This window comes from Saccostrea cucullata, unplaced genomic scaffold, assembly GCF_032062105.1.
Source record: "Saccostrea cucullata isolate Sc308-1 unplaced genomic scaffold, CSIRO_AGI_Scuc_v1 ctg1677, whole genome shotgun sequence".
NCBI lineage: Eukaryota > Metazoa > Mollusca > Bivalvia > Ostreida > Ostreidae > Saccostrea > Saccostrea cuccullata.
In genome coordinates, this window is record NW_026919189.1 from 94,708 (window position 1) to 114,870 (window position 20,163).

Here is a 20,163-nt window from a genome sequence, read left to right on the forward strand (position 1 = left end):
AGCTTTAAGTTTATAAGGTCACCTGAGTAAATTCAGATGACCTATTGCTATCCCTTTTCATCGGTTGCAGTGCGTTGTGCACCGTACGTTAACATTTGAACAACTTCCTCTCTGAAACTGCTCAACCATTTTCAACCAATTTTGGCATGAAGCATCTATTGGTGAAGGGGAACAAAAATTATGAATTTCCTGGTCCCTGCCCCCCAGGGGTCTGAGGGATGGAGCCAAAACTATTAAAATTAATGCAATATTTAACAAGAGACCCAAGGGCCTTGAATCGCTCTTCTAATAAATTGTACAATCTATCACTTCTCCTTGAGGCCCCAAACTCTTAAGTATCCTAAGACCGAAGATGTATTGACTGACAGAGTTTGATGATTCTTAGCCAGTTAGGACTGAAGATATTTTGGTATAGCTATAAAATATCATAAGATTTGAAATTTTCAGAGGACTCAAGATGCATTAATTGACAAAGATTAATAATTCCATGACAATGAGTACCTGAGATATTAAAAAGTAGGACACCATGACCTACTTCTTGGTCAACATTCTCCGAAAATCCAATATGCCTCAACTGTGACAAAGTTTGACTATTCTAGGCAAATAAGTACCCAGGATAGCTATAAAATGTCAAAAGTAGGTCAAAGTGACCTACATTTTGGTAGACATTCGCTAAAAAAACGAATATGCCTCAACTGTGACAAATTTTAACTATTCTAGACCAATAAGTACCCGAGATACTTACACTACTGGCTTTTAAAACCCCTGTCCATATGAAAATCCACTGTTTTTCTCTGTATACTACAGCATTTTAACAGTAATCTACGGTACATCTACAGTATGGTACGGTATGCATGGATGATGCTGAACTACTGTTGCCCTGAAATCATCATGCTACATATTTTTGTTTTTGTACTTATTTTGTAATGAAGGAAACTTTTTAATTTTTTTGTGCGTACATTTTTCTGCCATTTCCACATCCTCAAAACATGATTTTATCTCTATTATTGCATATTCTAGTGTTGTTAAAACTCATTTAAACATGTTTAAAGAAATGCAGTGTTTTCAAATATCCATTTATATATGTTATTTTGCCTTCTTTATGCAAAACATTCTCTTCTGCATTTTTTAAACAAAATTTTTGTTTATTTGTTTTTTTAGGTCACCTGAGTAAACTCAGGTGACCTATTGCTATCACTTTTCGTCCGTCGTCGTTCGTCGTGCGTTAACATTTGAACATTTTCAGCTTCTTCTCTGAAACCACTGAAAAAATTTCAACCAAATTTGGCACATAGCATCTATTGGTAAAGGGGAACAAAATTTTGAATTTCATGGTCCCTGCCCCCCTGGGGCCTGAGGGGTGGGGCAAAAACCACTAAAATTAGTGCAATCTTTAAAAATCTTCTTCTTTACTCCTGGACATCAAGCAGTCAAACTGTTTGCATGATTGTAATCAGCATTGAGTCCTCTACCAAAATTATGAAATTCATGGCCCCGGGGTCATGGGTTCTAGTGCTAGGGCGGGGCTAAATAAGTATATAGTGAAAATGCATTATTTCTTTGAAAATCTTCTTCTCCAAGTACATAGTTATGTTGAGCAAGAGTGCCTCTACCAAAATTGTGAATTTTATGGCCCCAGGGTCAGGGGTTCTGGTGTTAGGGGGGAGGGGGGGGGCTTTTTTGATTATATAGTGAAAATACATTAATTCTTTGAAAATCTTCTTCTCTGCTCCTGGGTATTAAATAAACTAACTAAGTGCATAGTTATGATGAGCAAGAGTGCCTCTACCAAAATTGTATGTATGTTTACTTTTGCAAATTCTGAATACTTTATATAGCATGTTTAACTGTGACAATATAAATGTGTAATTTACATGTATAGGGAGAGGGCGTTATGTATAAGTATTCAGTACTTGTGCTCAATCCCTTTCTAATTATATTACAATAAAATATGTTCAAATCAAATCATTTATTAAATTGTACTAACGATTCATTAAATTGTACAAACGGTTTAATAAATCGTACAAACGATTTGATAAATTGTACAAACGATTTATTAAATTGTACAAACGATTTATTAAATCGTACAAACGATTTACTAAATCGTACAAACGATTTATTAAATCGTACAAACGATTTACTAAATTGTACAAACGATTTATTAAATCGTACAAACCATTTACTAAATCGTACAAACGATTTATTAAATCGTACAAACGATTAAAAAAAAAATTTCTACATTGTTAAAATGGTACGACGGCGTATTCGTGCCATTTTAACAATGTAGAAATTTTTTATTAAATCGTTTGTACGATTTACTAAATCGTTTGTACGATTTACTAAATCGTTTGTACGATTTACTAAATCGTTTGTACGATTTACTAAATCGTTTGTACGATTTACTAAATCGTTTGTACGATTTAATAAATCGTTTGTACGATTTAATAAATCGTTTGTACGATTTAATAAATCGTTTGTACGATTTACTAAATTAAATCGTACAAACAATTTATTAAATTGTACAAACGATTTGTTAAATCGTACAAACGATTTAGTAAATCGTACAAACGATTTAGTAAATCGTACAAACGTACAAACGATTTATTAAATTGTACAAACGATTTATTAAATCGTACAAACGATTTACTAAATCGTACAAACGATTTACTAAATCGTACAAACGATTTACTAAATCGTACAAACGATTTACTAAATCGTACAAACGATTTACTAAATCGTACAAACGATTTAAAAAAATATTTCTACATTGTTGAAATGGCACGAATACGCCGTCGTAAAATGGCACTAATACGCCGTCGTACAAAATTGTAATTGTATTATTGCAATATATTGCATGAACTAGTCCTACATTTTATATTTTAAGTTTTTTTTTTTTTTTTTTTTTTCCCTTCATTTTTTACACCCAGTTTACAATTTAAAAAAAATGGAAATAAAGATTAATGAAATATGAAAATATGTCTTGTATTTCTTTTTTTTTTACTTGTCTATAGGCATTTAGTAAGAAAAGTTGAGAAATTATATTGATGGTCTTCTTTTAGAGCAGGTTTATTGTAAAAATTGTGAGGTTGTAATAAAATAGCATTGATTTCAACTGTCAAACTTTTAAATTCTTGATTACATAAAATTCCATATAAGGAATAAAATGTCAGAATGGACCTTAAAAGTTACAATGCAAGAACTCTGAATACACAACTTTGGATTCGAGAAGTCTCACAACACTAATTGTGTGATATAGAACTAAATCGCACGTTTACTTTGTTCGGTTTATCCTATTCGGGGAGTTAGGATACATTGCTTCACTTCAAAATATTTACAGGTACTTATAAAAAACGAGAACCACAGTGCTTGTCTATACATTTTGATCTCTTGGTGGTAATTAATATGTTAAGGAGGCTGGTGGGTCAACAAATTAATCACAAATTAACCACCAGATTTAACTTATTTCTTTTTTAGATACGGTAACTTTAGCTGTTAACTATCAATTGGCAAAGAAAAAATTCATACATTTTAGTTTTAAAATTTTATCATTTTTGTATATCTTTATATGGAGCTCTCCTTTTAAAGGAGATTGAAATAGTCTAAAAATGGCTGCCACCCCCAGCCTCTTTAAAGAACAATGAAACGGCATAAAAATTATAAATTACCTGGAAATGATTCAATTCAACAGTCTTAGACTATTTACCCAAGTACTCTATACATATGATAAACCTGTTCTCAAGCAGACTATTTACCCAAGTACTCTATACATATGATAAACCTGTTATCAAGCCGTTCAGCTGCACCGTACGAGTTTAATGCTTTTATTTCTAAATTGCTTAAATCAGAGTATTAATTTTAGGTATACAACTACCAGGTAAACTCATAAAAGGTATACTTTAGATATGCTTGGAAATCCAAAATTTTCATGGTATCATTGCCATATCTAAAGCTCGGCGCCACTTTGGTCCTTCCAGCCTTTGATTTTGATTATACTTAGATGTATAAATTGTGTATATACATGTATGTATTCATATCATAATTCACTTTTGATACGGTAGCCTAGTGGTAGAGCGTTCGATCGCTTCGTGATCGGGAGGCCCGGGTTCGATTCTCGTTCGCGGCGCCGCGTCATACCTATAAGACGTAAACAAAGGCAGTGACTGTTCCTTCACCAAGCGCTCGGCACTAAAAGTGAAAGTCACGGGTCTTTCGGATATGACCTTAAAAACGTAGGTCCCGTGTAACGGTAGGCGCTGGCACGATAAAGAACCCTCACTGCTTAATGGCCCTGAGTTCCGAGTATAGGTCTTTTGAAGCCCTTCACCGGCATACGGTGACGTCCCCATATGAGTGAAAAATCAGCTTAAAGAGATCCGGTATCTGACCCTCGGGATTTATGGAATTTAATCTCGTGACCAACCTGTATTTATATCCCGATAGATGTTTAGAAATGATACCTAATTTCTTAAATACCGGTAGTTTTTAGTAAACCCAAATAAACAAGAATTATTCCCCCTTGGCTGCCCTCCTGATGGTCAACCTGGTAATTTTCTCTCTTTGTACTACCGAGCGGTGGGTATAAAAATAATAAAATTGAAGCATAACGTACTACAAGGGATATGAAATCGGAGAAGGTTGTAATTTTAAGTCATTATAACCCCCGTTTGAAAAGTGGGAGGGTACATAGTAATCGGTATTTCCGTCTGTCCGTCTCGCTCTACGTCCGTCCGTCCCTCCGTCTATCTGTTACGCTTTGGGTTACCCATCTCTTATCCACAACTCCTCTCATACCACTGAAGGAAATTTAATGAAACTTTCACAGAATCTTCATTACATATTGCCATTGTGCACCTTTTATTTTACTTTTTGATTTGACATATATTTTGGATTTTCCAGAGCAAAACATGGACACTGCTATTATATTCATATGGGAGGCGGGCGGTATCATTTAGTGAGCTCATTGCTCACAGTACCTCTACTTTAGATTATATGTCTTTTGTGTATATCTATTTTTATATATGATGTATTTATCTGTTTATGTAGTTTTCTGGAGTAGAGATAGAGACTCGCTAAAACTCGCCTCACCAAAATGTGCACTACAAAGAGGAACAAATGCAGTACTTCGCTTGTATCCTATATGAATGAGGAGTGATATTATGAAATAGGCATAAAAGTTTTTTGTGTGAAGTTGAAGCATTTTTTAGGTCACCTGAGTAAACTCGGGTGACCTATTGCTATCCGTTTTCATCATGCGTTGTGCGTTAACATTTGAACATTTTCAGCTTCTTCTCTGAAACCACAGAACCAATTTCAACCAAATTTGGCATAAAGCATCTATGGTTAAAGGGGAACAACAAGTTTGAATTTCACGATCCCTGTCCTCCTGGGGCCTCGGGGATGGGGCGAAAACCACCAAAATTAATGCAATCTTTAAAAATCTTCTTCTCTACTCCTGGACATCTAGCAGTCAATCTGTTTGCATGATTGTAATCAGCATTGAGTCCTCTATCAAAAATGTGAAATTCATGGCCATGGGGTCAGGAGTTTTAGTGCTAGGGCGGGGCTAAAACTAGTATATAGTGAAAATGCACTATTTCTTTGAAAATCTTCCTCTCTGATCCTTGGTATTAAATAAACTAACTAGTTAGTACATAGTTATGATGAGCAAGGGCCCTAATCATCCAGAATTGTGAATTTTAAAGCCCCAGGATCGGGGGTTCTGGTGTTAGGGCAGGGCTCTATTGATTATATAGTGAAAATACATTAAATCTTTAAAAATGTTCTTCTCTGCTCCTGGGTATTAAATAAACTAACTAAGTACATAGTTATGATGAGCAAGAGTGCCTCTTCCAAAATTGTGAATTTTATCTCCCCAGGATCAGGGTTCTGGTGTTAGGGCAGGGCTCTTTTGATTATATAGAGAAAATACATTAAATCTTTCAAAAAATCACTCCTCAAAAAGATACAAAAGATTGACCAGGTAGTGATAGGACAGATTTTGATTCCAAATATAGAATGAAGCCATGAGAAAAAAATGTACAAAAATGAAAGAAAAAAATTAGCCCATACTTCTCCCACAGTCAACTTTTAAAACAAAATGGTTCAACCCCCCCCCCCCCCTTCCAACACAACCACCAGCACCGTAGTTCACCTTTCACCCACAGCCAAGTGTTTCAGCCAAACCTTTCCCCCGGCCCATCTTAAGATTTAGTTCAAATACCTGTACCCCCTTCCCAATCTCCACATTAAAAGTGGTTCATCAATCCTTCCATGGTCCACATTTAACTCTCTCCCACAGCCATAATTAAAAAGTGTTTTGTCCATCCCTTTCCTCCCGCCTGCTTAAAATTGGTTCAATGTTTTGTGAGATTAAATGATTAATGGAAATTTGCTTATCGTATGGAACATTGGAATTAGCATATTTTATTCCATAATAGGTTACAATTTGATCCAGATGGCATTATATAACACTAAATACTTGAAAATGAGAAATACAAAGAACTTTTATTGAGCTATGCTTAATTTATCACCTAGCTTCTTTGGATTTACATGTATATAAACCATTGTCAACTTTGTTTAGGAATACTGTAAGTCCACTACAGCTTTGTGGAGGCCCTCATAAGGAGAGTAAGAAGACTAGTGAGGCTCAACACGGGGAGCTGATAAGTTATAAAAACAGACGTGTGGCTACATACATGTATAGTGAAATGATTGATGTTGTCTATAAAATTTGATACAACTTTTTAATATTTAGTTCTTCTGACAGTGGGCTTATTTAGCTGATATCCCATGGAACTTGACATGTTAATATCTGTTGAAATCATTTTTGACCATGTATGTGAATTAAAATGAAAACATTTACAATTATTAAAAAAATTCTGATTCAGCTAGATTTCTCATCTTTGTTTTGGGTTACATATAATACAGACAAACCTATGAGTCCCAAAGAATCCATGAAAAACATGCAAATAAAGTGGTTAAAATTTATCTTGGTCAATTAAAATTCTTAAATAAATTACATATAACTAGATTAAAAGTATGTACATTTATTTTAGATCTAAGGGCATCTTTTTCTAACTGCATCAAAAGTACAGTATAATCACAACCCTTCAGTGTACAGTGCATGAAACAGGATCAATATGAGAAAAATTTAAATGTACATATTTTTTCTTTCTTCATGCTCGCAAATGAACAACACTCACTCCAGTCTTCATTTTGTCATTTTGAAATATTGAAGCTTTCTTCCAATGTAACGTTATATTATTGAGAAGTCATTTCAATCTTGGGTAGATTTCTGAAACAATTATTATTAAAAATTGAATTTTTTATTTATATATTATACCTTATTGATAATATTGAAAATATTTTCACACACACGCACACATCAACAGAAGAAAGTGAATTAATCTACATCTTGTGATTTTGGCTACTTGAAAAAATTCTATCACAAACATGTCATTATTTTAAAACATTGATTACATGTATTTGATTTTCATCACTTTACAACTGTCATAATCAGCCACAAAGAGGTTGTCTCTGGTGTCTACACATAAACCCCTTGGATACCGTAGACAACAGTTATCAATGTAACGGAGGAACTGTCCGTCCCGATCTAGGATGTGGATACAGTGGTTGTAATGGTCTGATGTAAGGATCTGACTCTGGCTGTCTGTTGTGATGCCGTATGGACGGAATGATCCCTTGTTAGAGGGATGACCAGTGTGTCTAAATCGGAGTTTTCCTGCCTGATTAACCACAACTACTGCCCTGGCTCCACTCTCAGCCACACAGATATCCAGGTTCTTGTTCTCACTGATGTATTTAAGGCCGCCAGATGAATACAGAGGTTTACCTTCACTATCAAACTGAATGGTTTGTTTCTCTGTGGAGCCAGAGTAACGGACAACTTTTGATTGTTCATAATCATCACTGACCATACTAACCAGGAGGTCACCAGAGCGGGTACTACAGACATTGTAAGGTATCCACCCCTGTAGTCTGATCACTTCCTGTGTCTGGTCATTCTTCACTATGTTTACAGTTCTTGCATTAGTCTCAGTATAAACTAGATCTCCTCTCTTTGTCACTGCTAAGTCACGTGGTGTTTTCCCAGACTTTGTTTGGATTGACTTCAATAGTTTGCCCTGGAGGTTGTAGAGTTTCATGACTTTGTCACTTCCATTTGTCCAGATTTCTTCATCACTGAGACAGGTAACACTGATTAGATATCTATACCTAGTGTCTATGGTGGTTATGAGTTCTGGCTCATCTAGTAGTGGTTTGGCTGGAGGACAGGATACAGATTCTGGTGTCTTCATTGTGTAGCCAGCTTCTTCTGTTGTAATTGATAATGATGACAGAGAACCAAACATTTGATAGAGCTGTTCTTTGTTGATCTGATGAGGGGAGAAACTTGGAAATGAAACATTGACTTTAGGAGGTAATCTTCTGAATTCAGCAATCCTTGAAGTATAGGCAGAGGTTAAGGAGACATCATTGGAGTCCAGTATTTTCTTCAGATCAAATATACACTGTGTTACATCAGAAGTAATCTGTTTGATTTCTTTTTCCTGTTTCTTTAGAGCAGCCAGATGTTTAGTTTTCATCTCATCAATTTCAGATTTCTGTTTGTTGACAATGATGTTAATTTCTCTGTGCCAGTCTTCTCCTTGTTTGGTGACAGCTGTTGTCAGTTTCTCATAATGTTTTTCCAAGTTTAGTTTTTCCCAGTATAAATCTGATGTAATTTCATCATATGTTGGAAGTTTTCTTTTTTCAAGTTCTGTCAAGTCATTGTTTAATATTTCTTTAATGAAGCTGGGATTCTGTAAGATATCTATTAATTTATGTCCATGATGTTTATCAGAGGAGATGCAGGAAGAACAGACAGGAATGTCACATTTCTCACAGTAAAGTTCACAATGTTTCTGGGTGTGGTTTGGACATTTTGGGTAGTTCACGTTAGGAGTAGATTTTCTGTGATTGTATGGTACAACATTGTGTCTTTTAGATAAATCAGAGAGATGCTCTCCTACACAGACCTTACACAGGTTAATCTGACAAAGTTCACAATGACTCTGTAGTGCAGCTCTTTGACACAGGTCACAGAGGAGGAGTACCTGAGCTCTGTCCAAAGGGTCCATAACTGGGGCTTTGTTAAAAAAATTTAGATGACCCTGTATAAAATATGTGGAGACATGGGTCAATGACTTCAGAAATTGCACATATTTTACGCAAATACAATACACTTGGTAAAAGTTATGTTTTGTAAGTGAATTTATAAGACAAAGTCAGTTTAGAAATAACAGGAGGATTTACATGTATTTGTAGTTTTAGAATGTCATGTAAACTTTTTTTATGTTACTATAAAGTCGAATCATATATATATATATATATATATATATATATATATATATATATATATATATATATAATGATATGATCTAAAGTGGCTCTTTCATGAATTTAAGCTAAATTAATGTATTATACATGTACTAGACTTGAGACCATTAATGACATCTGGAAATGTCTTGCAACAAGTTAAATTTTTAAAATATGATCCTTTCTCACCTCTAAATCCAATATGGCCTCCCGATAAACCCGTACATAATTTACTTCCTTGTCTTCATTCTAAATATTTACCTGTTACCAGGTCACGTGATTTAAAACCCTCAGCTATCTTTATCAGCCTGTGTGGAGAGAGATTTATTTTAAAATAGATTAAAATGAAGGGGTGGGATATACTATAAATATATGGTCATTAAACCAATGAAAATGGACTTTCGAGTCTCCCTGTCTATATTTCTATCCAGCTTTGTGTCCGTCATACTTTTTGTCTATAAGGAAAGACTTAATTTAAAATATTTTCTCTCTAAATATTGTGGTGGAAATACGTATAAGATTATTGTAATATGAACTAGATAAGTGTACCTGGGAATTTCAGATCAGTTTTTCCAAGTTTTAACGACCTTTCATAACTGATATGTTTGCTGCAGGCCTGCAGCAAGTCTGCTGCAAGCTTGCAGCAAACAAAATTGTTCGCAGAAAGAAAATTTTCTTGTTCGGAGATGATTGCCGCTAGCTGTTATCTTGCAGCAAACATTGCAGCAATTGCTGCAAGCTTGCAGCGAATTCGCAGGAACCCAACATGCTTGCAGGAACATTGCAAGAAACATACACGCCAATTTAATGTTCGCAGCAAGTTCGCAGGAAACATTTCATTCTTCGAATGTTTGCAGGAAGTTCGCAAGAACAGTAAACAAGTCATTAAATCAGCCAATGAAACGCAGATTGTACTGGAGTCAGCACAGAACTGGCCATTTTGAAAAATTTGAATTGAAGTTGTACACGTTTCAGTATTTTGCTAGGAATATACACCGTTTTGAATTATTAAAAGTGCCAAACTCTGGATGTACACGTGTAGGTGTTCATTGGCATCAATGATATCTAATTGGTAAGAAATGATTTTGATTTATTTGATACTTGAAAGAATATTTCTTAAAAGCACATTTAAGTTACTGGTGTAAGGGCTGGGTCAAATATAAATCTATATGTAATGAATTTCAGTCCTCTTTTTAATATCACATATGTATACTTCTTAAATATATAAATGGACCCAAATCAGTTAAATGTTTTCAAATTAATTAGTAACTGTAATCATGGTAACATTAAAAATTATATGTAAAGTTCTGTTCATATAAAAAGCTATCATGCACTTTAATTTTCAAAAAAGTTTGAAAACTTTGTCAAGAAACATATAAATCAAAGGATCAAAACTTTCAGAAACATGTGGTGGATTTTCCCTAAACTTAACAGATTTAGATCAAGACAAAAGCTTTCTGCGAACTTGCCGCTTGTACACAGGAATGTGCCAAAACCATAAGGAAATTTTTTGCTGCAAGTTATCAGCAATGTTTGCCGCAAGCTTGCAGCAAGGTTTCCATATTTGGAAAATCCAGTGTTTGCTGAAGACTTGCAGCAAACCTCATTTGCATGGTAAAATGTTTGCAGCAAGCTTGCTGTAGACTTGCCGCTAACTAGCTGCAAACACCAAGGCTTTGTATAGACTGTCATGCTTTCTTTGGCTACATTGCCGCAAGCTTGCAGCAATGTCTTCTGCAAGCTTGCAGCAATGTTTGCTGCAGACCTGCAGCAAACATTTGCAGGAAGGCAATATTTTCGGTAAGGGGATCGATCGACGGGTGACTTCATGCAATTAAGGATATGCGAAAAAAGCGACAAAATAAACCCTCAAAACAGACATTTCCTTTCAATTGCATGAATGGCCAACATCATAACTCTGAATTTATGCTATTGCATTAAATAAGTTTAAAAGTACATGTATTTATTTACTAAGAATGAATCTGTTTTCTAAGGCGGGGGTTATCACAATTTTGTCGAATCTTCGTACGATTATAAGGATGCCCTCTATTTCACTGACTTGAAAATGGGCAACAAAGAATGTATTTTTTTTATTTTAAAGGAAAATCACTTTCTCTTTTTAAATGGTTTAATTCCTAAATAAACATTTTCTAATTCCTTGAACAACCATTTGCGAGTCCTTTTCTGACCTTGTCAGTTTTATAAACTTCCGTCTGCATTACTCGTAGGCGTCGGAAGCGGGGGGGGGGGGCTTATTCCCCTCCCTCCTTTTTGCAAAAGATAGACATAATCCCCCACCAACTTTCAACAAGCACGTTTCAGTGTAGTCAAATGTGGATAAATGGTAGTGTACGGGGAAAAATCTGAACCCCAGAGAAAAAGGAATTTTCAGGTTTCAGGTGGGCATTTTATTTGCTTGTCAATTTCTTTCTCAGGTTTAAAAGATTTTTCTTTCCCCCTTCCAATTTGCTTCCGATTCTAATGTTAATACTAGAACTTGTTTTGGTTATTGAACTGAAGCAAATAAATAATATTATGATGTGTTTGTATCAATATTTAGCTCAATGTTTATAATAAGATTTAATCATGAAAATATCAGATAGCTAAAACAATCTCAACAAAAAGAAACAAGCAGCAGATAACGACAATCTCAACACAAACACACAAACAGTCAAACAGATAACGACAATCTCAAAACAAACAGTCCAACATATAACGACAATCTCAACACAAAGAGTCCAGCAGATAACGACAATCTCAACACAAAGAGTCCAACAGATAACGACAATCTCAACACAAAGAGTCTAACAGATAACGACAATCTCAAAAGAAAGAGTCCAGCAGATAACGACAATCTCAACACAAACACACAAACAGTCCAACAGATAACGACAATCTCAAAAAAAAAGAGTCCAGCAGATAACGACAATCTCAAAACAAAGAGCCCAGCAGATAAGAACAATCTCAAAACAAAAAGTCCAGAGTCCAGCAGATAAGGACAATTTCAACACAAAGAGTCCAGCAGATAACGACAATCTCACCACAAAGATTCCAGCAGTTAACGACAATCTCAATACAGAGATTCCAGCAATTAACAACAATCTCAATACAGAGAGTCCAGCAATAACGACAATCTCAACACAAAGAGTCCAGCAGTTAACGACAATCTCAATACAGAGAGTCCAGCAGATAACGACAATCTCAACACAAAGAGTCCAGCAGTTAACAACAATCTCAACACAAAGAGTCAAGCAGATAACGACACTCACAAAACAAAGAGTCCAACAGATAACGACAATCACAAAACAAAGAGTCCAACAGACAACGACAATCTCAAAACAAAGAGTCAACAGATAACGACAATCTCAACACAAAGAGTCCAATAGATAACGGCTTTCTCAAAAGAAAGAGTCCAGTAGATAAGGACTATCTCAAAACAAAGAGTCCAGCTGAAGACGACAATCTCAACACAAAGAATCCGGCAGATAACGACAATCTCAACACAAAGAGTCTAGCAGATAACGACAATCTCAACACAAATATTCCAGCAGATAACGACAATCTCAACACAGAGAGTCCATCAGATAACGACAACCTCAACACAAAGAGTGCAACAGATAACGACAATCTCAACACAAAGAGTCCAACAGATTACGACAATCTCAACACAAAGAGTCCAACAGATAATGGCAATCTCAATATGGAGAGTTCAGCTGATAACGACAATCTCAACACAAAGAGTCTAGCAGATAACGACAATCTCAACACAAAGATTCCAGCAGATAACGACAATCTCAACACAGAGAGTCCATCAGATAACGACAACCTCACCACAAAGAGTCCAGCAGATAACGACAATTTCAATACAGAGAGTCCAGCAGTTAACATTAATGTCAATACACAGAGTCCAGCAATAACGACAATCTCAGCACAAAGAGTCCAGCAGTTAACGACAATCTCAATACAGAGAGTCCAGCAATAAAGACAATCTCAACACAAAGAGTCCAGCAGTTAACAACAATCTCAATACAGAGAGTCCAGCAGATAACGTCAATATCAACACAAAGAATCCAACAGATAAAGATCATCTCTACACAAAGAGCACATGTAGCAGCTCCGGCTGGTTGTTTGGAAACCACTAGCGACGACCACAACATTATTATTGTCCACACGACACTAACAGTATTCATTATTAACAAATACTTTACATTTTTACTTAAGTTGTATGAATTAAGGTCAAGATCTAGTAAATAACTTGGGACTTATTTTTTGCTGCTAGATCCATTATGACGTCATAATCAATTTCAACTTTCTTTTTCCCGTACTTTACGGCTATAGCAGAATTATGAAGAAAATATGGTATTTTCATGTCATTCAATTCGAAATCATATGAAAAGTAAACCGGATATCTATATTAAATTTGATATTGATTCAAAGAAGAGGCCATGTACATACTAATTATCGTTTTCTGAGAGACTGTAGGCAATCTGGATACATTTCCTTGGCCGAATACGAAAAAAACTCCCATATTCATTGCTGGTTTTCTTAATTTTTCATTGAAAATGACAATTTAAAATGCTGTTTTTCATCTTGTTTACCTACAAATTATGCCCCGAAACACCTTATTTGACCAAGCTAAAGTTGTAAAGCATCAATAAAGGAATTTATTTCTCAAGTTTGATAAATCTGTAGGCACCTTTCCTTTACTAGATCTTGACCTTAATGTCACCTTTTCGGCTCACCTGAGCTGAAGGCTCACGTGAGCTTTTCTGATCACATTTTGTCAGGCGTCCGTCTGTCTAGCTGTCTGTATGTCTGTCTGTAAACTTTTCACATTTTCGACTTCTTCTCAAGAACCGCTGGACCAATTTCAACCAAACTTGCAACAAAGCATCATTGGGTAAAGAGGGATTCAAGTTTGTTCAAATGAAGGGCCACGCCCTCATTCAAGGGGAGATAATTGGGAATTAATGAAAATTTGGTGGCATGTTTTAACAATTTTCTTCTCAAGAACCACTGTGCCATGAAATCTGAAACTTATGTGGAAGCATCCTGAGGTAGTGTAGATTCAAGTTTGTTCAAATCATAACCCCCGGGGGTAGGGCGGGGCCACAATGGCCGACCAAATTTTTACATAGAAATATATAAGAAAATTCTTTAAAAATCTTCTACTCAAGAATGACAAAGCCATAATTCATCATATTTATATGGAAGCATCCTCAGGTTATGTAGATTCAAGTTTGTTCAAATCATGACCCCCGGGGGTAGGGCGGGGCCAAAATGGCCGACCAAAGTTTTACAAAAAAATATATAGGAAAATTCTTTAAAAATATTCTTCTCAAGAATGACAAAGCCGTAATTCATTATATTCATATGGAAGCATCCCAAGGCAGTGTAGATTCAAGTTTGTTCAAATCATGACCCCCGGGGGTAGGGCGGTGCCACAATGGCAGACCAAAGTTTTACATAGAAATATATAGGAAAATTCTTTAAAAATCATCTTCTTAATAATAGGAAATCCATGTTTTGTCATGGGACTGTTTTTTGCTTTAAACTTTTCTACGTTTTCCTAGCCACAGTGCTCAGGTGAGCGATGTGGCCCATGGGCCTCTTGTTTAATACAAGACCAAAATGTTAAAAAAGATGTTTTTGAGCATGAAAAAATTCATTTTGAACATAGAATATCTTACATAAGATGACCCCCTAACAACAAAAATGAACGACAGCAATGAAGCATAAACAAAAAAACAAGAGGCCCATGGGCTAAATCGCTCACCTGAGCACTGGCTAGAAAAAAGGAGAAATTGGTTTATGATTGAAAAGTTTAAATCCAAATGTAGTCCCATGACGAATCATGGCTTTGCTATATTCTTGAGAAGAAGAATTTTAAAGAATTTTCCTACATATTTCTATGTAAAACTTTGGTTGGCCATTGTGGCCCCGCCCTACCCCTGGGGGTCATGATTTGAACAAATTTGAATCTACACTACCTGAGGATGCTCCCATATAATATGATCAATTATGGCTTTGTTTTTCTTGAGAAGAAGAATTTTAAAGAATTTTCCTATATATTTCTATGTAAAACTTTGGTTGGCCATTGTGGCCCCGCCCTACCCCCGGGGGTTATGATTTGAACAAACTTGAATCTACACTACCTCAGGAATGAGGATGCTTCTATATAAATATGATCAATTATGGCTTTGTCATTCTTGAGAAGAAGAATTTTAAAGAATTTTCCTATATATTTCTATATAAACTTTGGTCGGCCATTGTGGCCCCGCTCTATCCCCGGGGGTTATGATTTGGACAAACTTGAATGAATCTACACTACCTGAGGATGCTTCCATATAAATATGATCAATTATGGCTTTGTTATTCTTGAGAAGAAGATTTTTAAAGAATTTTCCTATATATTTCTATGTAAAACTTTGGTCGGCCATTGTGGCCCTGACCTACCCCCGGGGGTCATGATCTGAACCAACTTGAATGTACACTACCTGAGGCTGTTTTCCCAGAAGTTTCATCTTTCCTGGCCCAGTGGTTCTTGAGAAGAAGATTTTTCAAACATACAACTAAATTTTTATTAATTCCCAATTATTTCCCCTCGTATGAGGGCGTGGCCCTTCATTTGAACAAACTTCAAGCAAGGATGCTTTGTGGCAAGTTTGGTTGAAATAGGCTCAGCGGTTCTTGAGGAGAAGTCAAAAATGTGAAAAGTTTACAGACAGACAGACGGACACCGGACAAAATGTGATCAGAAAAGCTCACTGGAGCCTTCGGCTCAGGTGAGCTAAAAACCTTGTTTCATTATACTATAAAATCACATATTTTCGTGGAGTGATATTTTCGTGGATTGAGTAAAAACTCGCCGTTCGTGGGAATTTGAATTTGTGGATGAAAAATTCATGTCGAATATGTGTGTAACATTTTGCATTTCGTTGGTCCCTTCATACTTCGATAACATTAAAATTAAACCCCACGAAATTTGTAATTTCACAGTATTTTGAAATATATATGCTATTTTGGTCTATTTATTTCATTTTGAATTATTCAATCTATAATTTTAAATCGTGTCATTCACTGATAATTTGTGTTTATGCCGTCTAAGCTCAAAGGGCAGATCGCTCTTACTCAATAAACATCATTGGGTACCAGCATTTTTGGACATTAATCGTAGAATTTTAAATAGTATATATACAAAGTATAATGTTTTTTACAGTGTTCCTCTTGATCTTGACTTTTGAGTTTGATCAACAAGTTAACCTTGCCTATAACTTTAGAACAGTTGATGCTTAATTCACGTTAAACATGCGTATTCCTTTTGAGAAGAACTTTCCTTTGGTACCAACTGATAATTCTTTACATGTAAAATTTACTACTACTCTAAAAAACCTTGACCTTGGAGTATGATCTACTAAGTTAAAACTTTAACACCCTATCGCCATATTTTCTTCATTATTGGTGCTAGCTAGGAATTCTCTTATTCACATTCCTTAATTAAGTGTTATTCTTGTGACAAGACCTTTTTTACTGGGAAGGGAGGGGTGTCATTTTAAAAGTCATTATCATGTTTTAATTCTAGTTCTTGACCTTAGAGTATGAGATATATTTGAAAACTTTAATCTTCGTCTAAATGGAGCTGTCATGAGTTGAATCAGTGTTTCACAATTACATCTTGTTTTCTCCAATTGTCTCATTTGAATTAAAAAACTTTTCATGTCTGTATTCACTTTTTATGTCAAAGAACTTTATTCTGTAAAAAGCAATATTTGCCCCCCAAATAAAACTTTGATCGAAATATATTAAATTAAGTTCTTAAACAGGGGAGTATATACTGACTTCAAAGCACTGAATATTTTCATAAGTAATGACGTCATATGTACGTAATGACGTCACAAACATGACGTAAATTTCAGTTTTTTATGAATATAACAGAAAAATGTACATATTTCGTCGATATTTTGAGTAAAAGTCACGAAGCGCAAGTGTGTTCAGGATCAATATTTTGATATAATGTGTAGAATGATAATATCAATGAAATATGTCAATATTGTTCCTGAACAAACTTGCGCTCTATAAATTTTAAAGCTAAAATTGTTGAAATTTTGTCCATTTCGTCCTCTTTCTGAAAAAGGATATAAAATCGGACTAGTTTGTGACTAAAATAAAAAAAAACAAAAATTATGAATACACTGCTGTGACACTATAATATTTTCTGTTATTTTATATTTCTCATACAATTTATTTAATTCAGCACATTTCAGGAAGTTTTCAAAATTTGACTTTTGTGGGGGCAAATATATATACAATATTCCGCATATAGTTCTTTGCATCGGGTTCAAGATTGCAAAATATTAGTTTCACAATGGCGTCAAATCAAAAAACCTCGAAGTACAGTACATGTACTACTGACAGCCAATCGGAGTTCCTCGGATGACTCGTACCTCGCACATAACCTCGGACGTCAAAGGTGATCTTCCATCTTGCTGATCCAGTCATGTGATCTTATTTGAATTTCATTCAAATATTATACTTTTGAAATCCGAGTTACTTTGATGCACACTCAGCACTGTGTTCTTGCGTTCAAAGAATAATAACATTTGGTTGTAATTAACACGTGGAATTACACAAATAAAGAAACCTTTTCTAAGAACTTAAGGCAGAGCGAAATATGAAATGAGTGACAAGGCAGTTTTCGGCGGAGAAATGTAGCGATCTGATGCGTATTCCTCCACCTATCACATCCGAGGTTTGAATGGAGCGTAGCGGAGTCAGCCGAGGATTGCCGATTGACTGACAGCAGTGACACAAAAATGTAGGTAAGCTGTATCCATGGTGTATTCTGTTATCTTAAAAGCATATTAAAGCGTTTGAAAAAAAATATGTGTAAACTTTAAGATAGACAGAAAAAGACAGTGGCGGATCCAGAAGTTCTCTCTCTCTCTCTCTCTCTCTCTCTCTCTCTCTCTCTCTCTCTCCCCCCCCCCCCCCCCCCCCCCCCCCCCCCCCCCCCCCCCCCCTCTCTCTCTCTCTCTCTCTCTCTCTCTCTCTCTCTCTCTCTTCTTGTGTGTGTGGGGGGGGGGGGGGGGTTAGGCCCAAAGGGCCGAAGTGGGAGGGCATTGAAGGGGATGTCCCCCTCCCATAGGTGGGGGTTCGAAAATATTGTTTTAAATGGTTCTAAACGGGGCATTTTCCAGCATTTTGGGAGTATTTTTTATAGCTTTTTTAAAGACCGATCATCACAATTTTTTGATAAAATGTTTTCAATTTGATTTAACTTTAACACAAGACTTTAGGCTTTGCTTTAAAAAAAATATTAAATCTGACAATTTTAGGAATGCATGCGCAAGCAGTTTACTTCAAGGTGTCTTAGCTTACTTTAAATGCACCTACAATTAATTTAGTCCTATTTCAAACCAAGATACAACTAATATACCAAATTTTTTAACACTAAAAAAATTAAAAATTGAATTCTTTTCAGAATTCCTAACTTGTGCTTTTCAACTTACTTGAGTATATACTGTCAAGCCAACCTGGTTTTGTAAAAAAAAAAATTATATTAATTTAATTTTAAAACGTTAACAAAAACCCTGAATAATAGTTTATTCATAGTTTTAAAAACGTGTATTTTATCAGCAAAAGAATATTACTGAGCAGCACTAGCTGTAACTTTGCAGTTTTCTGTTGTTCACCGCCAATGTTGGTATAACATGACTACATTGGACTGTGATCTTGTGACTTCACTAGATGCACGGACTACCCGATGTCTGAGGCAATGTCTCTGATGATTACCTGTGTATTGTGTGCGTTCAAGCGTAGTGAATGTATATTTCACAGTTGTATCACCGTGCAGAATTGAGCCTTTTTACTATACTTCTTTTGGACTTTTATTTTGAACTTTAATATGTTTCTTTTGTTATTTTCCTTGAACTTATTTCTAAATCTTTATTTATTGTTTGACTATAAAGCTCCCAATTTTTGGGAGTTGAACTATGTTCAATCTCCCATGGTCATCACGTATTTAACATGCGCAGTAATTTGTGTTGATCACATAGAGTCGAAAGCGAGGCTACTGTGTCTGCTGATTTACTCCGATGATATTCAACAGAAAACATGCATGAACATCCGCGACAAATATCTCATGTCATTTTCTCCTGAATTAATCTAATTTCCATAATGTACGTAAATGTAATGATAAAGTAATCTTATTTTGAATATTAGAATTCGTTCAAAGTACATATGTAAAACTAAATTATAAAGAACCATGAAAGTTTTTTCGTAATGGAACTCATTTTTAGTGTAGCGTCATACACTGAAAGAGATACGAACGACAACTCTACATACTGACGGCAAACGTTAAATTTAGTCATATTCAAACTTTTCATGAACATTTTCTTGGTTTAATTGAATTCGTTAATGCATAAAGACTTTAGGAAACATGCGTATTTATTACTTAATCAGCAGTATCGCCTGCCAAAAGCGGTAAAACTAGTAAGTACTCTGTTATAAATATTAAAACCAAAAACGGACATCGACGTTTTCGTAAAATCGCGATTAAAAACAACAAAATGAAGTATATATTTTTTTAATAAAAGAAAAACCTCATTTACATACCAGATAATTTGTACGCACACAAACTCTCTCATATACCACTGTTTTTATGTTTGGTCAATAAATATTTGTTTTTAACTTGGACGGTATTGCTCTTTTCCTCACAATATTAAAAAAGATTAAGTTCTGACGTACTCCATGTATAATGTTCGTGTAATTGAAATACATTTT

The 20,163-nt window shown here is 35.3% G+C and overlaps 1 protein-coding gene across 1 annotated transcript; it reads right to left on the reverse strand.

Annotated features, from left to right (window-relative positions):
• Positions 1 to 7,224: 7,224 nt before the first annotated feature.
• On the reverse strand, positions 7,225 to 9,143 carry LOC134282123 (uncharacterized). Its single transcript, XM_062764573.1, has one exon. The coding sequence runs from the start codon at positions 9,141 to 9,143 to the stop codon at positions 7,476 to 7,478; it is 1,668 nt and encodes a 555-aa protein (XP_062620557.1). The 3' UTR covers positions 7,225 to 7,475.
• Between the last annotated feature and the right edge of the window lie 11,020 nt (positions 9,144 to 20,163).